This window comes from Tamandua tetradactyla, chromosome 18, assembly GCF_023851605.1.
Source record: "Tamandua tetradactyla isolate mTamTet1 chromosome 18, mTamTet1.pri, whole genome shotgun sequence".
NCBI lineage: Eukaryota > Metazoa > Chordata > Mammalia > Pilosa > Myrmecophagidae > Tamandua > Tamandua tetradactyla.
Window position 1 is genome coordinate 18,907,886 of NC_135344.1, and position 21,268 is coordinate 18,929,153.

At 43.8% G+C, this 21,268-nt stretch overlaps 2 protein-coding genes across 3 annotated transcripts in view; both read left to right on the forward strand.

Moving 5' to 3' along the window:
* The window catches only part of KDSR (3-ketodihydrosphingosine reductase), a 63,761-nt gene extending 51,067 nt beyond the window's left edge, over positions 1 to 12,694 (forward strand). For both annotated transcript variants that reach the window (XM_077135306.1, XM_077135305.1), the window contains one exon: positions 8,851 to 12,694. In XM_077135306.1, the coding sequence (XP_076991421.1) occupies positions 8,851 to 8,970 (120 nt within the window). In that variant the 3' untranslated portion in view covers positions 8,971 to 12,694. The remainder of the gene's footprint in view (positions 1 to 8,850) is intronic.
* Positions 12,695 to 18,113: 5,419 nt separating this feature from the next.
* Positions 18,114 to 21,268, forward strand: part of BCL2 (BCL2 apoptosis regulator) — a 177,250-nt gene continuing 174,095 nt past the window's right edge. The window contains exons 1-2 of the mRNA XM_077135307.1: positions 18,114 to 18,877; positions 19,103 to 19,971. Of these exons, the coding sequence (XP_076991422.1) occupies positions 19,393 to 19,971 (579 nt within the window). The 5' untranslated portion in view covers positions 18,114 to 18,877; positions 19,103 to 19,392. The remainder of the gene's footprint in view (positions 18,878 to 19,102; positions 19,972 to 21,268) is intronic.

A 21,268-nucleotide genomic window follows, 5' to 3' on the forward strand; every position in this document is an offset into this window, starting at 1 on the left:
ATTATTTTGACACCTGCTTTGAGTTTGCTGTCTATTAAAATAGCCACATCTACCCTGTCTTTGGTGACTAAGTGCTGCCACCTAGCTCTGCCAACTCGGGGTCTGGTCATCCCCACTGGATTCCAGCTCAGTGGCAGCAGTTCCTGCAGTAATATCTGACCTACAGAGAAGTGCAACTACAGAGCTCTTCAGGGATGATGGTGCTGGTGTCACAAATTTATTTCTCACTGTTCTGGTAAAAGGTGCATCCTCCAGACATTCCTGGGGTGTAAGAGCAGGCTTTGCATGATAAATCCACGCTAACGTTCCAGTCTCTCTAAGCCTCCAGATCCCCTCGTCTACATTATAGCAGGGCAGTTCTGGCATTTCAACCTCAGGTAATGTTGGCCACTTTTTGATCCATGTTTCAGCCAACCATTCAAACAATCTATTAATGCCTTTTCTAACCCCTCGAGCTATAACATTAAATGCAGAATCTCTGCTTAGTGGGCCTATATCAATAAATTCAGCCTGATCCAGTCTTATTTTCCTCCCACCATTATCCCATACCCTTAAAATCCATTGCCACACATATCCCCCTGATTTCTGTCTATATAAATTGGAAAACTCACACAGTTCTTTTGGAGTATAACGTATCTCCTCATGTGTGATACTTTGTACCTCACTTCTAGGGGCCTACTGGGACTTTAGTCTAGCTATAAGTCTGGAAGAAATGAGGGGTGGTGGGAGTAGGTCATGAAAAGAATTAGAAGAATCTTCCAAGCCATTTGCTTCAGGGCATTCATATGTAGTTTCATGTAGTGAAACAGGATTAATCACTCTAGGACTAATCCCTTCAGGTAGAGGTTGGGTGGCCAACTCCTTAAGGCAGGGTGGAGGTGGTGCAGCTATGTCCTCAGGGCAGATTATTACAGGGTTATCTAGAGAAGACTCAGCATGACCTCAGGTTTCAACCTCTGCACTGACATCATTATTAATCCATATGTCACCATCCAATTTTTCAGGGTCCCACTCCTTTCCAATCAATGCGCTCACTTTAACGGCAGACACCATGCAAGACTGAGATTTCAGTTTACGTTGTAAAGTTGCTGTCTAACAAGATTCTGAGTCTGATTTTCAGAGATCTCAAATCTGCGGCGACAGGAAATAAGATTTTCTTTCAGGACACTCACAGAAACTTCTACATCTGTCAGATGGAGCGTAAGCTTCTCATTTGAAGCCTTAAGCCCATCTCTTTCACTCATTAATGTATACACTGTATCTAACAACAACCAGCCAGCATCTCTATACTTACTATTTCCACAAAACTCCATAAAGATGTCGAAAACATTATCCCCCAGAGCCTGGCTTCATACAAGTGAAGCATTAGAAGAATCGAATGGTGATATTTTGACTATCTCTTTTGCCAACTCACTCCATGGATTGGCAATGTTATTCTGATTATGGGAATCAGAGTCCTTAGTGCCTTTGAGTCCAGTGATTTTAGAAAACAATTCATAAAAACCCATTTTTAAGATTTTGTTTCTTCAGAACCACTTCTGGTACCAAGTTGTATCAGATAGGGTTCTCTAGAGAAACAGAATCAACAGGAAATATTCGTAAATATAAAATTTATTAAAGTGTCTCACATGACCATGGGAACGTAGATTCCAAAATCTGTAGGGCAGCTGTGAGGCTGACGATTCTGATGGAGGGTCTGGACGAACTCCACAGGAGAGGCTTTGCGGCCAAAGCAGGAAGAGAACCTGTCTCTTCTGAATCCTCCTTAAAAGTCTTCCAGTGATTTGATTAAACATCACTCATTAAAGAAGACACTCCCCTTAGATGATTACAAATCAGCTGTGGATGTAGCTGACGTCATCATGATTTAATTCTATGAAATGTCCTCATAGCAAAAGACAGGCCAGCATTTGCCCACCCAGACAAACAGGTACCACCACCTGGCCAAGTTGACACATGAACCTGACCATGACCGGGAATTTATTAAGTTACCAGTTTACAGTCCTAAGGCCATAAAAATGTCCAAACTAAAGCATCCAGATAAAGACACCTTGACCCAAGGAAGGGCTAATGATGTTCCTCTGTCAGCTGGGAAGGCACATGCTAATGTCTGCTAGCTTTCTCTCCCAGCTTCTCTTTTCAAACAGCTTCCCCAGGGGTGTTTTCTTCATCTCCGAAGGTCTCTGTGATGTAAGCGCTGAAGCTTTTTTCCAAAATGTTTTCCTCTTAAAGGGCTCCAGTAAGCAACCCCACTTTGAATGGGTGGAGACAGATTTCCTTGGAAGCAACTTAATAAAAAAGATCCCAACCAACAAGATTGAATCAGTATTAAAGAACGTGGCTTTACTGGGGTACATAACAGTTTCAAACTGGCACACGGGCTCACCCTAATCTCGTTTGACTTCATCCTAACTAATTATATCTGCCAGAATCCCATTTCCAGATCAGGTCACATTCACAGGTACTTGAGTGATGACTTGAGCATATCTTTTTGGGGGACACAATTGAACTCACAGCAAGTTACAGCAGAGGGAAATACTGACTGCTGTGGAAAGGCCAATCCTGGGGTGGTGGGGGGTAGGTGGCAAGCAGGGGCTGGCAACACTGCCTGTAAGGGGCTGCTGAAGCTGATGGATAGTTTATAGAGTTACATTTTGTGCTGTATCCCATGTTCAGACTAGAAATTCAAATAACTCAGTAGTTAAATGTCCTTGAGATCTTTCCCAGGCCTAAGAGATCCTCAGATCTCTTCTCACTCTGTAATATATCTACTGTTCTGTAATTAGCTCTTACAGGTAGAAGGTGTGCCGTTTTGAATCTGTGGTGGACCCCAGAAGAGCCATGTCCTTTAATCGTCATTCAATATTGCTAGGTGGGAGCTTTTTTATTGTTCCCATGGAGTTATGACCCACCCAATGGCGGGTGGTAACTTTTGATTAGATGGTTTCTGTGGAGATGTGTCTCCACCCATTCAAGGTTGGGTTGCTTACTGGAGCCCTTTAAGAGGGAACCATTTTGGAAAAAGCTTCAGAGCCATGAGAACCCACACACACAGCCAGAGACCTTTGGAGATGAAGAAGGAAAATGCCCCTGGGGTTGCTTCATGAAACAAGAGGCCTGGAGAGAAAGCTAGCAGACGTTGCCATGTTTGCCATGTGCTTTTCCAGCTGAGAAAGAAACCCTGAACGTCATCGGCTTTCTTGAACCAAGGTATCTTTCCCTGGATGCCTTAGATTGAACATTTTCATAGCCTTGCTTTAACCTGGACATTTCTACGGCCTTAGAACTGTAAATGAGCAATTTAATAAATTCCCCTTTTTAAAAGCATTCTGTTTGTGGTATATCACATTCCAGCAGCTAGCAAACTAAAAGAAGGGTGCACGTCTTGTTTACCAGTGTACCCCTCACAGCCAGTGCCTGGCACTGGGAGGAACTTAAACATGCTTGAGTGAACAAATGAGTGAACTCGACTCGTTCCCCATGGGGGATCGGCCTCCCCCAACAATGTCCAAATCTACAACTCAAGGCCATCACTATTTCCTGAACTCCAGTTTTGCATGAATGCCATTTAGACATTTTCACTGGGATGTGAATAGGCATCTCCACATCGATACGTCCAAAATGAAATTTTTTATTTCCTCAGCATCCTGCCCCCGGTACCCCACCTCCTACCACCAAACCTGCCCCTCCTGCAGTGTCTCCACCTCTGTAGTTGGTGTTCATTCACTCCAGTGCCCCACCAGAAACTGGGATCTCACATCTGGGATCAGATCCCGCCTGTCTCCTTGTTCTGACCCTTGCTTCTTCAGCCCTTCTGCTGCCCCACGGTTCAGGCCTGGGACGACAGTGGACACCTCACTGAAGTCTTACATTCTGCCCCATGCCTATAAAGCATCTGGCTTGCTCATTCTGGTATATGAGTGTATGTGTGTGTTTAAATAAGATAGTTTTAAAATTAGGGTTTACATTAAAAGAATCCACATTTATTACTTTTCTTAGATTTTTCTTAGATTTTCTTAGATCACAGTTCAGCACAGGATCTGTGTTGCTACCTTGCAGGATTCAGCAGGGACTGGTCGACAGTTGCCCCTTGAGCCAGGCTATGGTCCCCCCAGGCCCGGTGGTCGTTCAGCACCCTGCCCCAGGCCCCCAGATGCATCTGAGTTTGCCGACATATCTTCCTTGCTGGATTTTCTAAACTGTTAAATCGGAAAAGCCTTCAATAGGACTTCTGGCAAGATGTTGGAATAGGAGAGGCTGAGTTCACCCCTCAACAACGAGAGATGCAATAGAAAAATGACCAAGACAGTGATTCGAGGTACAAGTGATGATAGAGGTTCTCAACCCTCAGGGAAAAACCGGAGAAATTGGGATGGAGAGACCTGGGTGAATGTACTCAGTCACGACTCTACCTATCCCTACAACTGGCTTGGGAAGATTGTCCCTTTGGCTCCATAGCTAAGAGTTCTTATGGTGAACTTGGAAGGTAATAGAGGTGCTTTTCCTGTGCACAGACTCCATTTAGTCACAACCAGGCCTGTGACACGCTGTTTGTTTTGTTTTTTTTTTTAACAAAAACTGTGGGGCCCTTCCCCGGAGAGGAGGGGGAGATGTAAAGTGGTGCCGGTCCAACATACAGCCAGAAAGAGATGTGTTTGGGTCCTGATACCGCTCCCCTTCTCCCACAGAGGCCCAGAGACCACAAGTGTGTGCAGATGGAGAGGTGAGGTGGAGGAAGCTGGCCAAGCTGAGTGCCATGACTGGCTGCTAGACATTGCACCTGTGGTCGGGGACAGGTGGGCCTAAGGGAACAAGAAGGCTCAAGAGGGCCATTTGCTGGGGAGAAGCAGAAAGTGCAGTCTGGCAAATTGCCTATCTTGTCTAGCTCCCAAATAAAGCCCTAAGTGGAACTGCAATCCCCCCTTGAGATTAGGGACTTGGTTTCAAGAGAAAGGACTGACTAACTCCAAAAGGGAATTGTCAAAGCTAATACAAGTAGATTAAAAATCTTAGATAAAAGGGAATTGTCAAAGCTAATACAAGTAGATTAAAAATCTTAGATAAGGGAAGGAAATAAATCTGCAACATAACCTTATTGAGACATTAAAATACATACAACAGAAGATCATGAAGCATGTGAAGATCCTGGCAAAAATGGCGCAGTAAATGACCCAATTAAATTATCCAAGGGAACACAGAATTTGGCACAACTAATTAAGCTTGTTCGTAATGAAATAAAGGATATCTAGAAGATACTGGAGGAGCATAATGGAGAATTTGAAAGAATAAATAGAAAAATATTAGATATCACAGAGATGAAAAATACTGTAGACCAAAATAAAAGTATATTAGAGACTCATAACAGTAAACTTCAAGAGGCAGAAGAATGAATATACAAATTAGAAGACAGAACAATTGAACTTTTATGTTCAAAAGAACAAATGGCAAGAAAATAGAAAAAATAAAACTTGATCTCAGGGAAATGATAGATACCATGAAGCATACGAATATAAATTATTGATGTCCCATAAGGAGAAGAGAAGAATAAAGGGATAGGAAGGCAAGCTGAAGATAGAATGGGGGATAACTTCCCAACCCTTATAAAAGACATAAACTTCTGATCCCAACAAGCCCAACGAATCCCAAATACCCAAATAGGCTTACGCCAAGACATATACTTACCAGAATACTAAATCTTAAAGAGAAGCAAAAAGTCATGAAAGCAGCAAGAGAAAAGAGATTTATTACATACAAGGGAAAACATATAAGACTGAGCTCAGACTACTCAACAGGTACCATTGAGGCAAGAAGGGAGTGGTATGATATATTTAAGATCTTGAACAAGAAAGACTTCCAGCCGAGAATTCTTTACCCTGCCAGGTTGTCTGGCAAAATTGAGGGGGAGATTAAAATCTTCACAGATAAACAACGGCTGCAAGAATTTGCCAACCAGAGACCTGCCCTACAAGAAATATTAAAGGGAGCTCTGGCTACTGAAAAAAGACACACAGGGATGTCTGAAAGAGGATACAGAATTGAAGAGTTTTAGCAAAGATAACCAAAGAATAGAAGGTGAGAGAGGGGAAAGAATATATAGATCTAACAGATAAGAACTATAGGCAGCTATAGTAATATTAAGTAAAATAAATTCCTGAAATAAAAAATTTAAAAATGTTTAGTAACATAGGTCATTCCAATAGCAATGTTGATATCTGTAAGGACTTTCTACTTGATATTTTGAGAATGTACACAGTTTTGATAGTTAATCCAATGGCATTTAAGATAGTGTTTAATATTTAGAATTTAAGAAAATCTGATATCTGTATCTGTAGATTTTTTTCTTTGTTTCCTTTAATTTTAAATTGGTTTATGAAACATACTGTTCAAAGACAGGCTTATTTGGATACTTTATTTAAATATGCCTATGGATAAGCTAACTAAGATACCTATTTTTGGTAGTCGAGATTTTCATATGTTAATTATAAAAACATCTGTATCTTTATATTTTCTTGAAATTAAAAAACTTGAAAATGCTTGGTAATATAGGCCATTACTATAGCAACGTTGATATTTGTAATAACTTTCTACATATTTTGAGAATGTTCCTAGTTTTGCCAGCCAATCAAATGGTATTAAGTTAGTGTTTAATATTTAGAACTGAAGAAACTGTGGTATCTGTATTTGTAGATTTCTTTTCTTGTTTGCCTTAATTTTAAATTGGCTTATGAAACTTACTGTATAAACACAGACTTTACAATGATTATTTGGATACTTTACCTAAGTATGCCTATGGATTAACTAGCTAAGATATCCATTTTTGGTTGTTCTAAGTGTATGGTTTGCTTTCGTAAATAAAAATATTTTAAAATAATAAAAAAATAAACTGCTAAATCGGCCTTGCATAAAAACCTTCAGCGGCTCCCCCTGTCACATTGGGATAAAAATTAAATTCCATTGCAAGGCACAGGCCCTCTAAGCTCCCTTTCTAGCCTGTCATCTTTCTTTCTCTGCCCCTTTGCTTTCTTCTGGAACTTTGCTGATGTTCCTTCATTCTCAGCTTTCCTTTGTCTGACCAACTTCCATTCTTCCTTCAGGTTTCAGCTTAAATATTATTTTGTCTAGAAAATTTTCTAATCAAGGCTGAGTTCAGTGCCTTGGACTTGTTCCTGTTGCATGCTTTATTACGCTATATCAGAATTGCTTTTTCTAATTTTTCCCCCCTCCCTTCAGTGTTTACATTTTTCAGTTATCATTGCCCGTAGTTCAGAGAATCCATGTCCAAGGCCTGTTTTGGAAGACACAGTCCCCTCATTCCCTGTCCCCCATTTACTTTCTCTTAAGCAAGCACCAGGAGTTTTTTAGCTGAAGCTTCAGCATTTGCCTGTAGGTATCTCTAGCTAATATTTTAAATAGCCACTTCCCTGTATTTTTCAGTTTGGGGCCTCGTGTGGTGATTTTTATGAAAGATGAGGAGTTAGCTCTCCTTCTCACCCTCCTCCCTTCAGCTCGTATCCAATTTCCCCATCTCTTCACCCTCCCCTTTTAGTTACATTATAGTTTTGGTTCTATCAGTACTCAAGAAAATCCTTATGATGAGTATGTAAAGGCCACTCACACCTGAGCTCAGTAATACACCATGATCACTTTTCCTTTCTAGAACAGCTTTCTTGTTTTCCCCAAAAGTATCATTGGCTTTTTTCTATGTATTTATTATTAATTGTATCTCACATTCTCCACTGACTGTCTGCATCTCCTCTCATGATGTTCAGAAACATCAGGTTTTTCTTTTCATTTCATCTTCTGGAAGGAATTTCTCCTAGAGCCTTTAGACCTTCTTGTCTGGGTGGCTGTCCATGCCTGGGACCCAACTGAACTGAGTCCTGGGGAATGTCTCTGTCTTTCTTTTATTGGTCCCTCCTGCCAGTTTCATGTGATATTGGCTTTCTCTGTGAACCCCTCGTTTTGATTGACCACTTTGTCTCATGGCTTTCTGAACAAACAGTAATGGAAGGCAATTTTTTGAGATTGTATGCATTTGACAGATATTTCTTTTTGTCTTCATAGCTTTATGCCTTTTCAAAATTCCATTTAGAGTTGTTTTAATGGGAGTCTTTTACTGGAAGAAGTGAAAGCGAAGAGGTTTGGTTAATGGTTCTCTTTACTCCGTAGCTCCAATTGCCTTTTTTTTGTTTTGTTTTTTAAATTTATTTTGAAATATAAGACAGTGAACAAAAATAATACAAACCCCACAGAGAGTCCTGTTACCTTTTTACTTGATTGTCTTTCCAATCAGCGAACAAGCTCCTTGAGAGTAGGGATTGAATTTTTCTCACTGCAATATTCTCAACACTTCCCAGAGGGTCAAACTTTTGTGCTTAGCACATAAAAAGCCCTGACAGTAGCTTGGTGATTTGGGATGTTGGAGGAGGCTTTTCCTAGCTATTATAATCCTAAAACTGCTAAGAGTATCTGTTTTGATCTCTTTATAATTTGACTTTTATGCATTGCACAAATTTTATTTATTATTATTATCATCATTTGCATGAGCAGGCTCCGGGAATCGAACTGAGGTCTCCAGCATGGCAGGCGAGAATTCTGCTGCTGAGCCACTGTTGCCTGCCCCCTGTGCAAATCTTTTGTTGTTAGCTATGTGCCAGGCACTTGTGCTATACCCGGTATAGAGGAGATGCATTCCATTCTCAGTGTTTTATTGACATTCACCAAGTTTTCTTTATACTTAGCCTTGGAGCAGATTAGAAAACATGTCTTGGGAACTGTTTATTAAACACCTTGAAATGAATTTCGTATCATGCTGCTGGGTGGACTAAAAGCTTTCTCTTTATCTTGCAGGTGGTCACCATGGGCCTTTTCCGCATCATTGCTTTGTTTTACCTTGGAAGTTTTGATAGCGTGGTTCGTCGCTGCATGATGCAAAGAGCAAAATCTGAAGGTGCAGACAAAACTGCCTAATTCTTACCCCTGAGAAAAGGACGGTTTCTAAGTAATTTGGACAGCTTGCTGCTAAATGGGATTCAGTTTTTGGCCTGCAGACACTTGTGTCTTGTTTTTGAATATGTGAGACTGGACCAATGCCCTTTAGAAGCCTGTCTGCAAGGGAGAGGGGGTAGGCACCCAACTCCAGAGGATCTCATTAACACTATGCAAATACGGAAGAGGAGGTTGTTTCATTTTCTGGGCCCCAGGTGGAGCCGGCCTGGAATTGGGACTAGCAGTCTGTAAGCAGGGTCACCCACGGAGCAGCCTGGTCATTTAAGGTTTTTGTATCTCCCCCCTCCCCATAGAAATTGGGTTCAGAAATGTACTTTACAGCACATAAAAAGTTTAATCTCCAGGAAAGGAAGAAGTATATGGGTTTCTGGGGTCTTTATTTTTCTTCTAAACTTGGCATTTTTTATTCAAGATGCGCTTTACCCATTACTGTGAGTCTGAATGTGTAATAGTGTCACTGACACCCAGTGTGATCCGCGCGCCTCACCGCGTGGTGGGACCTGTGGTTTCTCTCTCTCTTTGATCCCCTAAAGCTGCAAGGGGGATGGGAGAGGGCAGTGCAGTGGGGAGATCCGGTTTAATAGATAAATATTTTCCAGTAGGAAAAAAAACATGCTTTCTTGTCTTCTTTAGACTCAAATGCCTAGGGGATTTTAATTTTTCATTTATGAGGAAAGGCAGCCTCCTCAAATGCTTTCTGAAGAGAAATAAAATCTTAGAAGCTTAAAATTGACAATTTCCTATATAGCCATGACGATCCACAATTAGAGTGTCTTCCCACTCTTTCTATCTCTTCCTTTTAGTTTCGCTTATACCGCCATAATCTTAAAAAAAAAAAGGCCAGCTAAAATTTGTCATTTGACTTTTTAAGTTATTTCATGGATTAATTCAAATAAACGGGAAAAAATCAAGGTAAGAAACTCTCCTCGTACGTAGCCTATATGTAGCTTTTAGGACAAGCTGAAGATAATATATTTACATTTTACTTATTTAAAAAAAAAACACCACCACCTCGGACAGGAGGCAGAGTTGGAAGATACGGTCTCGGAACGCCGCCACCCTCCCTGTTTTCCACGCAGCCCCAGCTGCACCGAGAACACGCTGGTGGTATCCCGCGGTGAGGGAGCGCCACTCACGCTCCATCTCTCCAGCCCTGGAGTCGCCTCGGCCCCCTCTTGTTTCCGCATTACAGGATCTGCCGCCCACTTGGTGGATCTCCCCAAGCGGTGCCTCCGGTGGGCTCACGCAGCACCACCTGCTTCGCCCTATTCGTCGTGCGCGTCCCTCGGAGTTGAACCTGCCTTCCTGGTCCTCGTGTGCACCTCCTTGTCATCACACCACACTCGGGCAGTGCGGTGTCTTGTCCACTTTGGGGAGAAGACGCCTTTGCTTTTGAAGAAGAAACTTTTTTTTTTGTAAAAAAGTGAATAATTAAATAAAACTCTGCAAGAGATTGAAGACCCCAAAATCCCATAACATGTTTTGTTTTGTTTGTCCTTGAGTTTTAACATGACTTAATTTTTAAAGAATATCTTCAGTGGCCTTCTTATCAAGATATGAGTGAGGCATATTTTAAACGCTGATAAATACAGAAGAAATTCTGATTCAATGGCTATGTTGCTTGAAATGGCTTCATTATAGTTTCTGGGGCTGGGTAGATGCCAGAATGCTTTCATGAATCTTTCAGTCTTATGGTGTGATAGTTCGCAAGCTGTGGAATGACACTGTGTGGCTGCGAAAATGAAATAATGGATGTATTTTCCTAATTTGAAGAAAACAGCTACATTAATATATGGAATTTTCTCAATTTTATGCTTTTCTCATAAATGATCCTTGAAATCTGGCTCCTTCTATGGTTGGTCTATATTAAAATCTAGTCGAAGATGGTGTCTGAAAATGAAATTAACTCTTTAACAATAGTTGTTTTAATTCACACTTTTCAAGTTACCATTAGCTCCAGATAATCTGCCGAGAGCTTAACAGCCTCTGTTCTGTGGTGGCAGAAATGATCCCAAACCTAATTTAAGCTCAGGCCTGGAGCAGTTTTGCAGAGATCATTGGTATTTGAAGTGTCAGGAAATGAGCTTCCTTATCAGATATTATATGTCCACAGTCCCTTACCTGAAAGCTTTGAAAACTAAGGTGTTTTTTGTTTTCTGTTTGGAGCCATAATTCAGTTGGTGGCAAAACTTGTCTTGAATTGAAGTAATTTTACTATATTTGTATTTGTCCCACCTCACCTGACCATTCCTTGATTTTCCCTGAAGAAGCACCTGTGGGTTTATTAAAGAGTATTGCCACTTTGTGTTGGTGTTTTGTAATATCCAATTCATGCGCCACATTACCTTTTCAAAATCCAAAAAGTTATAGATTCTGAAAAACATCAGGCCCAGGAGTGTTTTGGATAAGTGACTGTGAACATTTAAATAGCCCATTGTTTTGAACAGTATTGCTCAATGGTCCAGCTTCATCCAAAACATGAAAATATTACCAGGAAAATGCTATATTTTATCTTTTGGGGGTTAATTCTTATATACTGTTTTTTTACATGGGCATGCTTTTTCGCTCAGGGAAAAAAACAACAACCCCGAATCAGGTTTTTGGGCAAACTTTTGGCTTTCTTAAGGATTGCATTAATTCAGTACGTTCTGTTGTGCTGAGAAATGGATAAGTCTTACCTGAAGCAGAAGAAGTTTATAATTCTGTTGGAATGTGGGCTCCTGTAAGTGACCAACAACAGCTTGTTAAGTGAATTTCGGTTCTGAAGTGCCTATTTCTCCTGTCTCTGCTGGATTTGATTGTATAGTTTTATTGTAATGTATTTGTGAATATATTTATTTTTAAATGTTCAATGTCATTCAACCATAGAAATTTCACAATATGTTTAGGAACACTTCATAATTGAAAAGTGTATAGAACGATCTTCATTATTTTTACAAGTACAAAATCATGAGAATTGTTCTTTTGTATATTTTCAGTTTAATAATTTACACAGTTGAAAAGAGGGAATTAACAATGGCTTCTTTACATTAATATCTACACATACTTAGCTATAAATCTTTACCTGGACCTGTTAAACCATATGTTATTGATTCTTGCAAGTGAAAATTTGAGAGACTCTTTGATATTTAGATGACAAAAGCATTTTGGAAACAGTTTCAATTCAAAGAATTATGTGGCTTTGTCCTAGAACAAAGCAGTGCCATAATTTTTATTGTTGTTGAATTATGTCATCAACGGATTTAATTTTATTACACCATGCTCTAATTTAAACACGTTACTCACTTGTAGCCAGTTTTAAATATTCATACTTTTTGGCATAAGATGCTTTGTATCTTTCTCATTTCTTTTAGTTTTAGTAACTCAGCTTTTCAAAGTATTCTCTAACCGTATAACATTCCATATTCCAGACTAAATCTTGCTGTTCAGATTATGGTTCAGTGCTGTGGTGGTGGACTTGATATTTTAAAGAGGAAATAATAGCAATTATATTTTACACTTGATTGATGTGACACCTCTTAAGAAACTTTTGAATTGATAAAAAGGCATGTGGCTATTTTGATACATATTAGAATTTGTGTTTGCTACTTTAGAGGCTTTTGTGGCAGAATTTAACGGTTTTTCATATCTTGTAATTCTGAATCAATGAAAAATAAATGGGGAACAAGCTTTACAGATTTGAAAACTTATTTTTCTGAAAATTTGTTTCTTTGTAAAGATACTTTAGCCAAACATGGACCTCTTCCATCGTGACATCCTGACTCTGCATCCTAAACATTTGACAAGATCTGATTTTTTAATAATGTTTCTAGGAACTAATTTGAGTTAATATTTGATATTCTGAGCTCTTGTTTAAAATATATTCTGTATTTGTGTGACTCTTACATGGGTTATATGAGTAAAAGGGTAAAAAATGTGGAACTGAGTAAAACATTCTTAAGTAATTTTCTTTTATACACAAATAAACAGATTTCCCATACTTTAACTTTAACTTTGTATTCTAACAATGAAGCATCTCCACCAATCTGAAGGACAGCAAATTAGAGATGAGTGATAGAAAAGAATATGCCTTACCATTTCTCAATCCTGAAATAGAAAATTTTGGGTCACTTTAAGAAGCAGTTTCTTGGACCTCTTTGTTTACAAGCTTACCATTCTTTAAAAGTGAACTTTTTATATACCTAAATAGCATTTGTTAACATTTCTATAATTTTCATGTTTGGATGTTAAAGAAAAAAAGATAATTTCTTGATTTCTTTTTTTTAACTTATTTTTTTTTTTTACTCATTTACTCCATCTTTCTTCTTTCACTGTGTATATTTTGAGCACCTACGATGACCCCTATGCTGATTCAGGCACTGGGGATATAACTGCACAAAACAACAGCCCTCCCCTTGAGGAGACTTTATTTTTCATTTTTTCCCCCCACCCCCACCCCCGAATATCCTGGAGAAAGATAAACCACTTCCCATTCCTTTCTGAGGCTTGTGGTCTCCAAAATTTATGCCACATATATTTGAATGCCAAGCACTGTTCTAGCCTGGGAATGCACAAATAATTTTAAATCTACTGAGGAAAACATAGGCCAGAAATTGCATTGTGTGTGATCCAACGATAGCTATGATGGGACGTATCATAACTAACCCTGAAAACTTAACATGGACCAGCCACTGTTCTGAAGCTTTACATGCTTGAACTCCTATAAGTCACAACACATAACTAGGTCCTATGGGTCGATACTATTTATATCCCTGTGTTAAAAATGGGCATGGAGAGGCTACTCACTAGCTCAAGGTCACAGCCACGACTGATGGGGCCAGGATTCAAACCCCTGATTTCTGGTTTCTGAGCTCTGAACCTCTGCAGTGAACTCCAAGTAGCAGCACAGGTGGACTCTGAAGACAGCTAGCAAGGTTAAGGATGGTTTTGCAGAGGAGGGAATTCTTGGGCAGAAACTTGAGCAATGAGTATGAATTAACGGTGTGTAAAGGCTGGGTTCATATGTGCTAAGGCCAGAGACATGAGAGGGACTGGCATATTCCAGGAACCACAAAAAAATGAACACAGCTTCAGGAAGGCGATGTGGAAGGAAAGAGTGGGCGTTGAGGTGGTAGGGCTGGGCTGGATAAAGTCATGCAAAGGGGATGAGATTTCAGCCTTTGACAAACTTCGAAAACAAAAGGACCAGATTTTAGCTGTTGAAAAATCGTGAGACCCATTGAAATTTAGTTCTAATGTTGCTGAGCCCTTAGGCCTTGGAGTAAACCCTCAGACCTTGTTAAGTTTGAAAGATACCATGTTAACCTAGGTTTTTCTAGTTGCTTTCATCAGCAATGAATATCTGGGAGATACTGTGCTTTGTCCTAAATAGCTTAAGAGGATAAAAGTTAGTTATTACCCATAAGAATGTAAATTCTTTGCCTACTCCACCTCAGTACCGTGCTATCTCATGTTGCTTGTTTCTGTTGCTGCAGTTTCAATCCAATGAGAGCACCAGGCATTTGAAAAATATTAAGAAATTTAAGACAGGTTCTACCCTTAGTTTTTTGAAGCTCAAATGCCAAGTCTTTAATTTAATGGGAAAAGTATGCTACTTGTGAATTACTAGGCTTTCCTTTGTAAGCCAAAAGCAAACATTTGCCTGCTCTTAAGCTTCCACAACAGAGTGATTTATGTGTAGTGTGTTGTTTAAATGTTTGCTGTTTAATTATTCTGAACATATTTTGAGGTTTGGGACCTACCATAAATAAGGTGGGGTTCTAGGTTAAACCAAGCCTTGTTGGCTTAGATTTGGCATCGTGTGGCTTTAGGGCCCACAGCAGGCTTGGATGCTCTGCAGCAGAAGGCAGGCTCAGGGCATGAATGAATCGGAAACAGGATTCATCAATGGGGCTTGTATGAAGTTTGTCTACAAACTATTCAAACACTTTGGTCAGGAAGGTAAAGAGTGTAGCACTGTTCAGTGCAAGTTTATAATGTACTTGAAATTGGAAACATTTAGAACATTTTGGATTGCTTTTATAGATCTGCGGGATCTCGTTTTTTAAGCAGTTCATTTTTTCTCATAGAAATTGTTTGGACTACTTGTTTTTACTCTCTCTAGTCAGTTCCTTTTGTTTATGTATTTATTTCCATATTATAAAAATTATGGAGTTTGCCTAAATGGTTTGGGGGTCATGTTTTACATTTCTAACTTTTTCACATCAGTTCCCTCTCTTTTAATGGTCTCGTTCTATCCTGATTTTAAATACAAAGTTAAATGGTTGGGAAGATGCCATATATATGCCTATATTGAACATTAGTATGTCCAGATTAGAATAATAGGAACATTAATATTGGTGATGGATGAAAATAACTTTCTAAATTATACTGCTAAACATCAACCAGTAGGTGGCGAAATCTGGCAATAAAAGCTTTTTGTTTGGCAGATTGGGAATAAAAAAGAAAACAGGCCTTTCAGACTCTTGAGACAATCTCCATTTCCTGCATCTGGTTCTTTTCTCCTCCTGGTGCCACCCTACCCTGAGAATCAAAGCTGGCAAAAGGGGTCATCCATGGGATCTTAATGGGAGGAGACATCTGGGAAAGAGAAGAGTCCACAGCGCATACCTGTAGAAGGCTGCTGGAAGGTCTGGGTCCCAGATCTCGCCACCAATCCCAGAACTGCTGGCTCAGGCCAGTGTTCCATCTACCACCTCATTACCCAGAGACAAAGGGTTAACGTTACATACTTCCTGGGAATGCTCGCCCTTATGATTTTAAGTGGATTCTGTTATGCATGGGCTCTGAACAGAATAGAATTACTCTTTGGATTGAAAGAGTATCCAAAACATTCCAGGGACTATATAACCTTAGAAAAGGACTGTGATGTAGATATATCTGGAGAGAGGTGTTTGGTTAGAGCCAAGACACCATATGAGGAATTATTCTGGGAAAACTCATAAGGTGAGGCTTCATGAGAGCAAACGAAGGGAAAAATATAAGGGAGCTTTTCGTTCCTTGGGAATAGGAGATATTCCTCCTGGTTGCCCCCTTCGCGGAAGTACAATCTCTTTTCCAGCCCTAGAGCCTCTAATTTCCTCAAAAACAGTAATTTCCTCTCTCTCTCACAAGTAATTTTTTTGGGTTTAAAACCAGGATCTAAGAAGATCCAAAGGGAGTAAACTACAATGTTGTAGAATTAGAATGATTTTGACTATTTCTTTGAGAACAGATACTGAAGTTCATTCTATAGCAGGGCTGTCTGCAGACACCTCCGCACTGCCCACCAAGCACAGGGGGCTTGGGCACAGCCCTTACACGGTGGAGGGAGTGTCTTGCTTCCTTCCCTCTTGCTTGGCTAAGAGGTTTGTACCAGGGCATCCATTCCTATGTGTAAGATGTTTGCACACTGGCAGATTGGGGTGGTAGATGAAGAAATGAAAAAAAAATGGTGTGCTCATTTTGCTTTAAGAATAAATGCTTTGTTTTTAGACTAGGAACGAGACAAAATATCGGAGACTGTGCCAGAAGATATTTGCACACATTGTAGTACTCATTTGTCATGTTTCTGTGACACAGTAACCAACTGTCCCTATATATTTGTACTTGAGCCCTATTAAGTAAGCTGCTGTGCTTTTAGTAAACATTTATTTCTCGGTGCTTTGTCAGACTCAGAGACAAAAATAGTGAAACGTGTACAGCTTGTTTGTCCTCTTGTCCTTTTCACGAAACTAAGAACTATTCCAACTGATGAATTAAAAAATACTTGCGTATGTATGTATTTACATATATGTACGTGTACATATACTACGTATATTACATATAATCTGAGAGGCTGAGTCCCGTAGGGCTGGCTGCTTGGCACACGTGGTGGAGGCCTTTAGAAACCCACCGACGCCGGGACCGCGATTGCGCGGGCCTGGAAGTTGCCATGCAGCCCTTCCCAGCGTCCAGCCCTGAGCCAGTGCCCGAATCATCAGGACCAACGCTGACCCAACTGTTTTAAAGCCCTTGCTAACCACTGCTCGCCTCTTCACTAGCCCGCTGAGGGTTAGGTCTGGCCTTTGTCGCAGATCGGGTCCTCAGGTTGCCAACGCGCCGGAGGCGGGTGGGTGTGGGTTTGGGCGTGTGTCCGCGCGCACGCGCGCGCGGGTATATGTGCTGCGTGGGCAGCTCGGAAGCGACTTGAATGTAAACATGCTTCGGGGCTCCCCTCGCTAATGAACGTGCAGAGTCGCCTCTTCACGGGAGGGCAGCACTGAGGTCCCCGCTGGTTGGGGGCAGCAGCGGCCCGGGTCCTCCCGGCGGCCGCGGGCTGGTCACACACAGGCGCGCGCACCCGCGCACGCGTACACACACACACATACACACACACACACACACACACACACACACACACACACACGGTTAGGAAAGCTCAAAGCGATTCCCCGGTGCCTTTCCGGGCTTGTTTCCCTGGCGCGCCGCCGGGCCGCCCCCTCCGCGCTCCGCCGCTGCCCGGCCGGCCTCGCGCTCTTCCCTAGGCGCCCCGGCCCCCGGCGCCCGCGCAGCCCCGCCCCGAGGCCCCAGAGCGCGCGCCCGGCCGCCGCAGGCCCGAGGAGGCCCCGCGCACACCCACCGCGCCGCGGCCGCCCGGGAGGCCTGCGCCGCCCGCGCCACCCACTGGCCGGCCCCGCGGGCAGGCGGCGGCCCCGAGAGACGGCCGTGCGCGCCATGTGTCCGCGCCGCTCCGGGTCCGGCCGGCCGCGGGGCCTTTAACCCGGGCCCCGGCGCGGGGCGGCTCCGAGGAGAGCTCTTTCTTTCTTCTTTTTTTGAATGAACCGTGTGACGTACGCACAGGAAACCAGGCGGGTTGAGTGGAGAATGAAGTCAGAGGCCAGACCCCCCGCCCGCGCCCGCCCCCTTCCTCCCCGCCCCCTCCCCCGCCCGCGCGCCCGCCCGCCCGCCCGCTCGCCCGCCCCCGGCGCGCCCGCCCCGCGCTCTCGGTTTCCCTGCCGAGTTGCCGCTATCGCCGCCGCCGCCACCGCGAGTGGAGGTGCCCGGGCGCCGGGAGCTCCCCGCCGGCGCGGCCGTCCCCGCTCGGAGCGGGCTGCGCGGCCGAGCAGCCGGGGAGGCGGGCGCCGCCGCCACCGCGCGGGAGGAGGAGCAGGAGGAGAAAGGGTGCGCAGCCCGGAGGCGGGGTGCGCCGGTGGGGTGCAGCGGAAGAGGGGGTCCAGGGGGGAGAACTTCGTAGCAGTCATCCTTTTTAGGAAAAGAGGGAAAAAATAAAACCCTCCCCCGCCACCCCTTTCTCCCCACCCCTCGCGGCACCACACACAGCGCGGGCTCCTCGCGCTCGGCACCCGCGGCCCGGGCGCGTCGTGCCTGCATTTATCCAGCAGCTTTTCGGAAAATGCATTTGCTGGTCGGACTTTAATCCGAAGAGGATTCCTGCCCCCGGCCGGGGCTCGTCCACCGTGCCCCCTCCCCCTGTTTCTCTCCCCCCGGAGGCGTGAGGCAGCCCCGTGGATGGGGATCCGGGTCTGTGCCCGCGCGTGTCTGTGCGTGTGTAAATTGCCGAGAGGGGGAAATCACAGGACTTCTGCAAATACTGGACTGAAAATTGTAATTCAGCCGCCGCCGCCGCTGCCTTTTCCTCTCGTGCTCTTGAGATCTCCGATTGGGATTCCTACGGATTGACATTTCTGGGAAGCAGAAGTCGACTATTCAATTTGGAAATTCTCCTCATTTTTTCAGCCCGCTCCCGACTCCTGGTTCATTTGCAAGTTTCTCAGCAGCTCTAACCGGAGAGTTCTGAAGATCGATGGGATCTTTGCCTTATGCATTGGTTTTGTTTTTGCAAAAAAGGAAACTTGACAGAGGATCATGCTGTCCTTAAAAAATACAAGTAAGTTCTTTGCACAGGAAATCGGTTTAATGTAACTTTTAGAGGAAACATTTGCGATTTTAACTTTAAGTGCGGTAGTGGACGTTTAATTTGCAGGCAGTTCAATACATTCTTTTTAGCCATGTAACTTGTAATGTGTCTGCTCTGCTTTCACCCGTGCATAAAGGAAAATGCACCTGATTGTGACTTACTAGTGTTCCTTCTTTTTCTTTTTTAACCTTTCAGCATCACGGAGGAAGTAGACCGATATTAACGATAATTAATGCTCATCATGTGCCTCATGAAATAAAGATCCGAAAGGAATTTCAATCTAAAAATTTCCTGCATCTCATGCCAAGGGGGAAACACCAGAGTCAAGTGTTCCGCGTGGCTGAAGACACCCCCTCATCCAAGAATGCAAAGCACATCCAATAAAATAGCTGGATTATAACTACTCTTCTTTCTTTCGGGGCAGTGGGGTGGGAGCGGGGGCGAGAGGGGCCGTTGGTCCCGGGCTGCTGTTGCTCGGGGGAAGGATGGCGCACGCCGGGAGAACAGGGTATGATAATCGGGAGATAGTGATGAAGTACATCCATTATAAGCTGTCGCAGAGGGGCTACGAGTGGGATGCCAGAGATGCGGGCGCCGTGGCCCCGGGGGCCGCCCCGGAGCCGGGCGTCTTCTCCTCCCAGCCGGGGCACGCACCCCCGCCCGCTGCGCCCCGGGACCAGCCGGCCAGGACCTCGCCGCCGCCGCCCCCGGCCGCCCCCGCCGCGGGGCCTGCGCTCAGCCCGGTGCCACCTGTGGTCCACCTGACCCTGCGCCAGGCCGGCGATGACTTCTCTCGTCGCTACCGCCGCGACTTCGCCGAGATGTCGAGCCAGTTGCACCTGACCCCCTTCACCGCGAGGGGACGCTTTGCCACGGTGGTGGAGGAGCTCTTCAGGGACGGGGTGAACTGGGGGAGGATCGTGGCCTTCTTTGAGTTCGGTGGGGTCATGTGCGTGGAGAGCGTCAACCGGGAGATGTCGCCCCTGGTGGACAACATCGCCCTGTGGATGACCGAGTACCTGAACCGGCACCTGCACACCTGGATCCAGGATAACGGAGGCTGGGTAGGTGCACGTCTGGCTGCGTGTGAGTCTGTGCATGACGTCTGACGTCCGAAGTGCCCCGGGCACGGGGGGCTGGGGGTGAACTCCGGGGTCCAGCGCAGGCTGCTGAGCCGGTGAAATCAATTCGGGGTGTTTGTTCCCCGCTCCCTCCCTCTCCCTTCCCCTCTACCGGGCTTTCCCTGCCAACCCTTCTGTGACAAATCCTTCCCGCCAAAAGTGTTTTTCCTTGATTTGCCAGCCGTTGAATGTTCAAAGATCCAGCCTTTGCTACCCAGTGGGATCTCGTGATAAACTGTGTTCCTGAAGTGTTTCTCAGACTGTGATCCAGGGATCCCCTGAAGCGCGGTTATCTGGTCTGGGTAGCGTGTTGACTTTGGAGATTGCAGGGGCTGCTGCTGCCTGCTGAACTAGACCCCAGTGCTGGGTCCCCCAGGAGCTCCCTCTTAGACACGCCCCCCCGGGGGGGGGGTGCTGCTGTGTACTAACGATTGAGAACCACTCAGAGGATCTAGGGGGGTGCCTTTCTGACTTTCTTGGTAAACTCTACCAGAGAGAAGAACCACTCAAGCCCCTCTTCCTGGAATTCGTAAGTGCGTTTGTAAAGAGCTAAGGTGACATTGGAAAAGCTGATGGACTGCATGCAGTGCGTCACTTTCCCAGCCGTCCTGAGCATGTGCCTTGAAGAACACCGGGATAGGATGCTCGGTTTATCTCATGAGTGACCCTTTGCACAGGCTGCGTACTTGACGTTCCATTTCTATCACTGGTGTGTGGTTTAAAAGTTCTCTGGAATTTTGGTCTCTTTTACTTTTCACCACCTAGAATCCACATCAGTTTGTGGTCTCCTTTGCTGAGAAAAGCTGCATCTAGGGTATCTGTGTGAAGCATAGATAATCTGATTCTTACCTGTGGATTCTCTCCTGCTCTGCCTTTCGTGGAAGTGATCAATGCCTGTAGTTTTGAAGAACAGCTGTGAGATGGTTTTCTTTTCCTGGTACTATACTAGATAGAGCTTCCATCATTTTATTGTGCAGCTGCTCTTTTCTGTGGACTTGAGGGGAGGGATGCAGGTCCGAAGACATAAGGATTGTAATTAAGATCTGCATCTTCTATCTAAAGTTAATTTATGAAAATTCATAAAGTTAATTTATGAAAAAGTAAAAGAATATTTCTTGTCTCAATTTACTGTAGGCCTTTTGTTTTAACCCGAAGAGTTACGGTTGAAAAAGGATGCAATTCAGTGCTTCCTTTTTTAGTCTCCTGGGAGAATTACTAATGTTATTATTTTATCGGACCT